The 11,629-nt window shown below is 37.5% G+C and overlaps 1 protein-coding gene across 1 annotated transcript; it reads right to left on the bottom strand.

The window, feature by feature from the left end:
• Nucleotides 1-3,285: 3,285 nt before the first annotated feature.
• Nucleotides 3,286-10,792, bottom strand: LOC114239372 (seminal metalloprotease 1). Its single transcript, XM_028169537.2, has 6 exons — nucleotides 10,592-10,792; nucleotides 8,076-8,231; nucleotides 7,347-7,453; nucleotides 6,080-6,287; nucleotides 4,755-4,891; nucleotides 3,286-3,570 (listed from the first exon to the last, which is right to left on the bottom strand). Exons 1-6 carry the CDS (start codon nucleotides 10,659-10,661, stop codon nucleotides 3,463-3,465), a joined length of 786 nt encoding a protein of 261 aa, XP_028025338.2. The 5' UTR covers nucleotides 10,662-10,792; the 3' UTR covers nucleotides 3,286-3,462.
• Between the last annotated feature and the right edge of the window lie 837 nt (nucleotides 10,793-11,629).

Below are 11,629 nucleotides of genomic sequence, written 5' to 3'. Positions count from 1 at the left end.
AACTGAATGTGGGTGGCAGTAGTCATGGTATGATGTCTATAAATTAATAGTAATCACTTAATAACATGTGGACCCTGATTTCTTTTACCCATGTAGAACAAGCAAAAAAATATTAAGAATGCTTCTCTTTTAATTAAGATTTCGTCAGTTCAAAGGTTGTGTTTTGTTCAAAATGTTTGAAAATCTTAGAGAATTTCTTAAAATCCAGTAAGTAATAATTATTAAAGATTATTGCATAGTAATTGATCGTGTCAAGGTTTGATAAACAACCTTGGCTTATTTGGAAATTGATTCGATACAAATGAAAAAAAAAGTTAATTTTATAAATTATAAACACTCGGAGAAGGCATTACATTACGTTCTTCTTTTTTTCCTCTTTATTGCCGTCGTAGGCAGACGTGCCTGATTCATCGCTGTTGATTATGGACATCAACAAAGACAGGGGTACATTCAAGCGGCAATCTATCGCTAAGGCTCCTTGTCACTCATCAAAGATCGTCAACCTTGTGTGGATTGAGGAGAATGACCACAAGCAGTATTGCACGCAACAATCATTTTTCACACAAATCGTTTTCGTCACTTGACCAAACAAAGTCATTCAATAATACTAGATCCATTTAGGCGTTCCGCAATGCAATGCCATTGTCAAATGTTGTAAATTTACTCGAGTTTTCACAAAGAATTGCTTTCCGATTTCGATAATAATAAAGATAAAAGTCCGATAAAAGTCAAGGACGAATAAGATCAAATACTCACACTTGTTTTGTACAAGAGTGAGTACTTGATCTTTGTCGTCCTTGACTCCGACGCGATGTAGACAGACAAACGGATAAAGAAATATAAAGGAAATTATTATTATTAATACGTAAAATGTGTCATTGCTTGTGTCTTTATTCACTGATTGATCAAGGCAGAGCCTAAGCCGTTAGGTGTACAATTTTAAATTTTGACAATTGAAGCCTTTTATCTATTTTAGCTATTTAGAAGTCGTCGTGGCCTAACGGATAAGACGTCCGGTGCATTCGTGTTGAGCGATGCACCGGCGTTCGAATCCCGCAGGCGGGTACCAATTTTTCTAATGAAATACGTACTCAACAAATGTTCACGATTGACTTCCACGGTGAAGGAATAACATCGTGTAATAAAAATGAAACCCGCAAAATTATAATTTGCGTAATTACTGGTGGTAGGACCTCTTGTGAGTCCGCGCGGGTGGGTACCACCACCCTGCCTATTTCTGCCGTGAAGCAGTAATGCGTTTCGGTTTGAAGGGTGGGGCAGCCGTTGTAACTATACTTGAGACCTCAGAACTTGTATCTCAAGGTGGGTGGCGCATTTACGTTGTGGATGTCTATGGGCTCCAGTAACCACTTAACACCAGGTGGGCTGTGAGCTCGTCCACCCATCTAAGCAATAAAAAAAAAATAGGAAGATTTTTTTGAATTTTAACTCCTATGGCAGTAACATTAAGGATGAATGGTTTGGGAGTTCATCGTTACTAAAGTAAGAAGACCGTCATTTCATAAACCTGCTTCACATTAGAAATGTACTTACAGAGTTTAACGGTAGGCAGCGGCTTGGCTCTGCCCCTGGCATTGCTGAAGTCTATGGGCGATGGTAACCACTCACCATCAGATGGGCCTTATTCTCGGCTGACCACAAGGGCAATAAAAAAAATTAAGCACATAGGCCTTCATGAGGCCATGAGGCCTCCTTAAACAAAAGACAAAAAACAAATCGGAAGAAATTGACTTTTGTTAAAAGTAGACATCAAAAGAGCCAGGAGTACAGCCAACCCGCGACCTACTGCTGAGGGCCGTTCTCGAGCCTTGTTTAAAAAAGGACATATTATAGCGGTTGAGAAAACTCGATACTATATCCACAGTACTTCCGTATGGGTTCCAAGTATGGATAGCACTTGGCAAGAAGACCCAATATGAACGAACACAATAGTTCCAGATAATATGGATGAACTCTACTCCGGTAGCGCGATGTTAAAAAAGAGATTAAGAGATCATGTCGATCTATTCCTCAAATCACTCACCATGGAAGATACGATAAATATCTATAAATATCTGTACATCCAATAATTTGGCGGCATCTACGTTGTGGTATTTATATCTATTTGCGCCAGTAACTGCTTATCACTAGACGAGCCTTTAAAAATTATTATGGCATTTAAAAATTTGAAATATCGCTACCTAGTTATGTTATGACTATTGTTTCCGTGATTAGGTAAGCACTGGTGGCTTAGTCTAAACGACTTCAAATTATTACTCAACATAGATAACATGAATGTTTCGACGGTGTTTCAGAGCTCGATTAGGAACACGTGAAACGATTCGTGAGCTAAATTACAGTAGTGAAATCTGGCGCATAAGCCACTCTGATTACTCTCAATCAAGCAATCGCGGGTAATCTATGTAATGTTAACACGAAAAACAATGAGATGTGGTAGGACTTCGCAATATCTGCCGGAACCATTGTGACGGTAACGTCGTTTTTTTGTTGTACTGTTTTTTTTTCTTACCAAAGCTGATGATCTAGAGATACCATATCAGCGGAACCTTAACTAGTAGGTGAGTGAGCTCACGGGGCTCAAACCTGACGATGTCGCTAGCACGAACCCTAGCAAGAGCCGTGCTTCGCAGAATCTACCATCGGATCGGAAACGCGAGCCACTGAGAAGATCCGGCGAGAAACTCAGTGGGCTGTGTCTGTGGGTTAATTTACTCGCCGAGCCCTTCGTCGCAAGCGACGAGGACTGTGACCGGTGCTTGGGGTATCTAAAACCACCGTTAGTGGATCGGGAGGATCCGAAATGACGTGATTGTACTGAGCTCGCTGATAAAGAGTCTTGGTGGGTATTTAACACGTTAACTGCCATGTAGATCAACAGTACCTTACGTGGCGCACTAAAGTAATTAGGTATATCGATTTCTGTTACTAAGGCGCCGGAATATCTAGCAAACTCTGGGAGAGACGAATCCGAAGATACTGAAAATGAATTTACTTCTAAGAGATCAAAAGGACTAAAACATACATTATGCACACATGGCTTATGTTGCCAGCCAGGTTTTTTACTTGTTGTTTTTTATTGTGTATCTTTTTTCAGTTTGTAATGTGTATTATGTGCCTAAGAAATAAATAAATAATAAACAGAATAAGAAAGCAATATTAGTCGCTTAGTAAAAGCTATCGATATAATTACTTCAGTGCCCCATGCAGGGCACCAGTGACCGACATGGCAATAAAAATATTCAACTCATAATTGAAAAACATTGAGAAAATGACAATGTTGTTTTATTTGTACCACAGCAAAAAAATACATATTATTCAATGAAACAAAACAAGGACATAGATAGTAAGAAAAACTTAATATTGCTATAATAATAGGACGACAATTTTGTATCGGTAGAACCGAAGGACTGAAAAGCCACCACCTTAAATCGGTGACAAAAACTATTTTAGAGGCGCGCGTGCGAGGCTCTCGTCAGCACAATACATTTTGTTTAACTTTTCTATATCGCTGATAGATAAAGCATCTCTCTGACCTATTTTCACGTTTTCCTGAAACAATAATAAAGTTTGAAAACAATTTTTATGTTATAATTAGTGATTTATATCGCGGAGAGTGTTCAGTGGTAGGCAGCGACTTGGCAGTGCCTCTGGCATTGCTGATGTCCATGACCGACGGTAACCACTTACCATCAGCTGGAGCGTATGCTCGTCTGCCTACTAAGGCAATAATAATGTGCAAAAATAATAATAATAAAATATACACAAGTACTCAATACTTGTTTTACGGACGGTACAACGTAAAATGAATTGCGAAAACACTCATTTCCTTCGCATATATGTATATACCTACTACATATCAATGGAACCGAACTACATAATATCTAGTGTCAATAATTATTGAAGTAAATTATCTGAGGCTCGTGGTGAACTTATAATTGCGTCAGTTAGAATTTAGATCCAAATCGCCTGGGATTGTTAGTATACTGAGTTAACAAATGTTCGCGGATATTCGATTTTTGTAAATTTATAATTTCTGCTAATTTACGTGTCGTGGAATGTGGATGTGATTTTCTTCTAAAGGGCCTATGTCGGGTCCTCTTGATATTTACAATTAAAGTCACTAGATTTAAACACTTTCGCGCAGCACAGCAGCTATAACATAATTGCTGTCAAAAACGTATATTTGTGCTTTTTCGCGGTAAAAGAAGAGCACTTTCCTTCGATTTTAGGACACTAGTTTCATTCGAAATTAAGAATTATTTTTTGATACTAAATTTTAAATACGATGCTTTATTTGCTTTCTAGACAGTTAAAATTTCAAAATGCAAAAGATTGCGAGAATGAGTGGACGCTTTCACGAAAAAACCTAATAACGCAATAAGTAGCTTATAAATCGGAAAGCATATAAAGCTATAATCTAATACAAAGTCTATCGGACTTTGATCGTACTAGATTAGTAGGTACTTCCAAGAAATTGATGTTTCTCATACAATTTAATCATAGCGAAGTGAGACAGAGTGTTATTAATCTAAATATGGCTTAAGATATTTTCTTGGAGTTCCGTGAGTTGAGAGCATATTTAAAACTATGTTTACTGTTTAATTTCGTGTTTTTATCGTCATTATATTATTTCCGTCGTTTCTTATACACTCTTTGTGATCGCGGATTATTGAAAAGCAGTTTTAATTAAGGATTAAGTAAAGTTTAAAATTTTAATATAATTATGATCAAACCTGCAACGGAATTATTGTTTTTTCTCCATTTTTAGAGAACGCATGCTCTGAATAATGCATGACGCTACCGTAGTCGTAGGGAACTCCGAAATCTGTCACTGTGTCATTCTTGTACATCTCAAAGTTATGTTCATGTCCTGTAAATTTTCGTAGCTATGAAATAAAAAAAAAACTATCGATTGCTTGAAATTGTTGCATCTGATTTTATAAATTTAAGCTTCGTCTATTATTGACGGTCTAAGGACAAAGGAACACAATAATTTGAGACTATCTATTTGAGATTATCTATTTTATTGATATCCTCTATTTCTCATTGTATGATGTATTAATAATTTTCTTCTACCGTATGCTCAATACATGCTCAAACAGGCTGATGCTCATATATTTCTTTGAAAGAAATGTTTGTGTCGTTAAGGGCCCACTATACTCCATTCCAATTACCAAGTCCCTTTTGACACTTCTTAGAACGTAACTCTTCACGTTTCGCATAATTTGAAATAACTATCCTTTTTTTGTTCATGGTCGTAAACATAATTTAAAAAATTTAGCGGTAGGCAGCGGCTTGGCTCTGCCCCTGGCATTGCTGAAGTCCATGGGCGACGGTAACCACTCACCATCAGGTGGGCCGTATGCTCGTCTGCCTACAAGGGCAATAAAAAAAAAAAATAGAAAAAATACACAATCGATCTAAATCATTATACAATTAATTCACACACACACAATAACATAATAATAGCATCTGTCTCATGGGACATCGTAATTGGAATAGAGTATAGCGTGCAGAAGCGGCAGTGCTCAGTCTAATCAGGACTTTTTGTCGGGAACGCGAGGAGTGAAGTTATGTGATTTGTTTTATTTTGTCTATTTAGTGCTTCTTCAGGTTTAAATGTGTAATAACGATGGTTTATTAACTGCTTAATATCTGTAAAAGTGCACAAATGTGGGAAAATGAAACAAAGCCGCTGGACGTAACTTCTCGAGGTCCCCCAAAAAGTCCACTGAAAAAATCTCAGTAAATGACCACCATTTTACTAAAAGTATATTTCATCCCATATTATCTCCTTTAATTTCATCCCGATTGTTTAACGTCTCAAATTAATCATCTTCATTTCATTTCATTTCATTTCACTCCATATTATCATTTTTCATAAAAACAATAAAATAAGCGATAAAAATATAAATTTTAAAATAAGACATGACTTAAAGGTCTTAGTTACCAGGTTATAAAACCCCTAAAAAAAACAGTCTACTTAAAGGACCCCCTCGGATTAAATACGTTCTCTTCGCTGTTTAAAAATAAAATTATATACCGATGGTTGACGTACCAGATGCAATATTTTCCCACACGATTTTAACAAAGTCATCTCTGTCGTATGTACTCTGCATGTGATAAAATCCGAGGGTGTGCAACATTTCATGAATGACAACTCCATGTCTAATGCATCCTTTACCGAGATTTAGAACTTGATTAATTCCATCCTCATGATCGCCTTTGCTAAATCCCACGCTGGAGAAACAGCCGTTCGCACTACTCTATAGAGTTAAAAATATAATTTAATTAATTTGATTTAATAAATTTTAGCTTCAATTTCACTATATTTCTTCTTCTTCTCAAACGTGTCACTCTTGACTGAGCGGTCGTGATCGTCATATAGTGTTGAAGGGGGCAGACTTGATGCGTCTTTTTATTTTTTATTGCTTATAGATGGGTGGACGAGCTCACAGCCCACCTGATGTTAAGTGGTTACTATAGCCCATATACATCTACAACGTAAATGCGCCACCCACCTTGCGATATAAGTTCTAAGGTCTCAAGTATGTTACAACAGCTGTTCCACCCTTCAAACCAAAACGCATTACTGCTTCAGGGCAGAAACAGGCGGGACGGTGGTACCTACCCGTGCGGACTCACAAGACTACCACCACCAGTAATTACGCAAATTATAATTTTGCGGGTTTGATTTTTATTACACGATATTATTCCTTTACCGCATCTCACGATGTCCCGCCGTCTCTTCCTGCCCGAGGCCATTCTACAGTACTCATTTAGACAAAGGTGTCAATATTACTATCGTCTGTCTTCGTTTTCGGAAACGGTCTCCTAACACCCAGTATAGCTAACCCCAAAGACGCCTGACTGTCGTAGTCATCGGCGAAAACGTCTTTACGTCGGCCACCTTGATCAGCGGCCCGTCAGGCCGACCAGGCGGTAAGGCTGGTGTACCAGGACACCCCGCCAGATCGAAACCAGCCTGCCGAGTCGGAAAACGATAACCGCTAACAGTGTGCTTAGTGCGAGTTTTTAACGTTCTCGATAGCGTAAAAGTTAATTCAAATTCGTATGGAGTTCGAACGTTTGCCTGTGTTTGCCGCTAGGGGCGCTGTTCCAACCGCATACAAATTTATGTTAACTTTTACGCTATCGAGAACGTTAAAAAAACTCGCACGAAGCACACTGATCGCTCTTTAGTAACAACTCCACAGCGCGACATTTATCTCCCGAATCACCGAGTGGTCCTAAAGAATCTGAAGTATTGGACTTACCAATGAACAGCTTTTTTTTTAAATACAAGTAGTTCAAATTCAACCCACCTCTATAATCACAGCATACTCGTTGCCTTCTCTGGCTCGGAATTCGATACATGATTTATTCGATAACTCAGATAACCCACCAATTATTATTTCAATTTCTTCATCATCTGTTCAGGAAAAAAACCTATGACTCAGATTTGTCTAAAATGTTATTTAACGACCATACCAAATGAAAAAGTTTTATTGTGATATTTAGTTTAGTAGATTTTCTTGTCTGATTGGTTGTTTTTGTGTAGGTACGTGTTCTGTACGTTAGCGCTTCGTTTTGCTGTGTATTAAGTGCTGTGTATTAAGATTTCTTTTAACTATTTCCTCATAGTGAATACAACAATTGAATTCGAAAATAGGCATTATAGCATTCTCTAAACTTAGAAAACAGTTCTTAGAACATTCAATATTATTTTGCTACTGGAGTTCTGATAATACTTCTACCAATTGCTTAAGCGTTGAAATAGTTTTTATTTAATATTTTTTAAACAAAAATTTGTGAAAAGACCCCGGTCACCGTTCTCGTCGAACCCGTCGCTTGTGACGAAGGGCTCGACGAGTAAATTAACTCTCAGACACAGCCCACTGAGTTTCTGCGAAGCCCAGCTCTTGCTAGGGTTCGTGTTAGCAACGTCATCAGGTTTGAGCCCCGTGAGCTCATCTACAAACGTTAGGGTTACGCTGAAATAGCCCCTAAGGCTATCAGCTTAGGTAGGAAAAAAAAAAGTGAAAAGTTCTTACCAAAATCGTCTTCTTCGATATGATAAACAACTGTTCGATTAGGCCAACGTAAAGTATCATTTTTTAATCCATTACGTGATTGTATAGCATTGTTTATGGCAAGCTTTTGCTTTTCGGTCAGCAGCATGTCTCCTTCGAATTTATCCCCGTATTCTCCTTAAAAGTAAGGCTCATAATTATATTATTGAACTTTAATATTTTGATCAGATTACACTAATTTTGATCAAACGTGCAAATGGCGAGGAAGTCATGAAAAATAGATCGTAAGTCGTTGGCTTTCAGAGTAGATTTTGAAAATATGCACTAGACGTTAGGATTTAAATAAATAAGCAATAACCGGGAACAAATCACATACGGCCTCAAATTAGGATTCTCTGTGTTATGGGTACCAGAGGCTGACATACATACATATATACGTTTTAAATATAGACCTATATGGGTAATAAGCACCCAGACAAAGAAAAAACAAACATGTCCATCACACGAATGTTTGCCCGATGTAGGAATCGAACCCACGACCCTCGGTGCAAAATAATGCACCACTCAGTCAGTACATATGTTTTTTTTTATTGCTTAGATGGGTGGACGAGCTCACAGCCCACCTGGTGTTAAGTGATTACTGAAGCCCATAGACATCTACAACATAAATGCGCCACTCACCCTGAGATATAAGTTCTAAGGTCTCAGTATAGTTACGACTGCCCCGCCCTTCAAGCCGAAACGCATTGCTGCTTCACGGCAGAAATAGACAGGGTGGTGTTACCTACCCATGCGGACTCACAAGAGTCCTACCGCCTATGTAATACGATATAGATCTCTCGAATAGTACCTACTTATGATAAGAGTACATTCTAGAATAGCACACTACAAAAAGCTAGTTCATATTCTAAACACACTGCTAATAAATAATACAAGCAACGTACTGTACCTACAGCTGTGTACGTATACTGTGTAGGTAATATGAAGTGAATTGGAAATCGTTTTCCTACCTAAGCTGGTAGCCTTGAGAGGCTATTCCAGCGTAACCCTAATGTTTGTAGGGAGCTCACGGGGCTCAAACCTGATGACGTTGCTAACACGAACACTAGCAAGAGCCGTGCTTCGCAGAATCTACCCCCGGATCGGAAACGCGACCCACTGAGAAGATCCGGCGAGAAACTCAGTGGGCTGTGCCTGGGAGTTAATTTACTCGTCGAGCCCTTCGTCGCAAGCGACGGGTTCGACGAGAACGGTGACCGGTGCTTGAAGTACCTAGAAGCACCGTTAGTGGATCGGGAGGATCCGAGATGACGTAGGAAAAAAAAAAAAAAGGAAATCGTTAATTCCTGGAATAATACAGCGAACATGTGCGTGCATCTGCTTGTTTTTATTTATTATAATTGATTCAGGACCATCGTAAGAAATATCCTCAATGGTATCAAATTCATATCAATCAAATCAGGTATTGAAGATATTTATATGTTTGTGTATGTGTATTATTATGGGATTATCTCGTGCTAAGGAAAACAGAATTGAAAGCACATTACTAAATAAAAGCAGTTTTACTTTCGATCGGGAAGGACTAATTAATCTTCTTGTAAAAAAAGAAAGGGCTCTAAATTATATTTTCTTTAAAGGATGTTCAGAAGTTAAACGTTTTTTAAAATATGTAGGTAAATTAATATAAATGTTTAATTGACATATAATTTTTTCATTATAATTTACATAAAAAAAAATTATAATAAAAAAGAAAATAGTGATTCTAGTGTATGTGAAATTGCTTACGAATGAATGAATAACTTGTCGCACGAAAAATTATTCATCAGGTAATGTCTAACTTCATATGAATTACTCCTATGGCAAGATTTATAATAAACTAGCGACCCGCCCTCGCTTCGCTTCGGAAACTGTAATTTATTATTGATTTCTCCACTATTTAATGGATGTTATCGATACATATAAATAAGATTGGAGTGTCTGTTTGTAATATTGAAATAGCCTCTTTTTACTACATGCATATGAATATATTATTATATACCTACGGTACATACACCACAATAACATTTTTTACAATTTTTGTCTGTCTGTTTGTTCCGGCTAATCTCTGGAACGGCTAGACCGATTTTGACGGGACTTTCACTGATAGGTAGCAGATAATATACGGAGTAACTTAGGCTAGCTTTATTTAGACTAGCTTTGCCCCGCGGATTCACCCGCGGTACGACAATAAGCGCGGATAACATCGCGGGACTCAGCTATCAATAATAAAATTTAATGTTTCCGAAGCGAAGCGAGGGCGGGTCGCTAGTTATACATATAAACCTTCCTCTTCAATCACTCTATTTATTAAAAAAACCGCATCAAAATCAGTTGCGTAGTTTTAAAGATTTAAGCATACATATGGATACAGGGACAGAGAAAGCGACTTTGTTTTATACTATGTAGTGAAATAGCAATAGAGCATGTATCGACATAAAGACAGTGTTTGTTATAAAACCAAATAAAAAGAGACGGTAATAAACATGAATATACCTTACCAACTAATTCATCGGGAACAGGTGCAGCTTTCACACTAATAAGTAATATTGCAGACAAAATAATAAACATTTTCAAAGTTGGTAGCAGAAATTCAAATAGTTTGGAATCACTGACAATAACTTAGACCCAAAATGGTTCGTCAACGCTGTTGCACTCATTTTAAATGGAGGTTGCTAACGCCATGACGTCTTCAAAAGTACTTAAACAGTGGGATATCGATTACCCAATTAGATATGCAGTTTTATCTATTAAGTAAAATGTCTCCTATTTACGAAACTAAGTGGTTTTGTTTCGGTACTTGAATTATCTTTGTAGGACCCCGTCGTGATGAGCTCATCGAAAAACGATTATCGATAATGTCAACAAAAACACGTTAATTTTATATTAGGTGTCCTTGAATTTTAACTTTATACTAGCAAAGAAATGGGAATATAAAATTTAATTTTTTTTTTATTACAACAAATACAAAGGAGTCTACGGACCACGTGGCGAAAGCAGACTGCCATAGTAATGCTTAAAGAAATCGTCATTATAGAAACAGAATTGCCGCCGCCTACAATTTAACCGTACCGTACGCGTCCGCAATGCCTCGTATTAAGTCTCAAATATATTAAGTGTATAATCTATGGTATTAAGTTCAAAGTTGAAAATAACCGACATTTTACTACATACCTTCTTTATTTATTAAAGTTAAATATAAAATTATAATACGATAATTATTTTATAACGCAACCATTTCTAGTTTTATATATCGAAGACAGGGCGGCTCACAGTAATTTGATGCGGTGTCTTAAAAACTTGGATGGACTGGGTGTGAGAGGGTATGCGTGTGAAGGTTCTGAGATGACATACTGCGCCAACCACAGATAGTGTGATAAGGGCAAGAAGAAGTATGGAAAACAATGCGAATTTCGACACTTGTCGGTACAGCCGCCTTAGATATTCCGGTAAACGATTTTCACAAATATTATATATTTATTTATATAAAGAACACCACATTGTTCCCGTGATACAGGGTGTAAAAAAATAATTCCCGT

This window comes from Bombyx mandarina, chromosome 15, assembly GCF_030267445.1.
Source record: "Bombyx mandarina strain Sakado chromosome 15, ASM3026744v2".
Taxonomy (NCBI): Eukaryota; Metazoa; Arthropoda; class Insecta; order Lepidoptera; family Bombycidae; genus Bombyx; species Bombyx mandarina.
The sequence above is the reverse complement of the archived record's forward strand: the minus strand, read 5'-3'. Positions and strand labels throughout refer to the sequence as shown.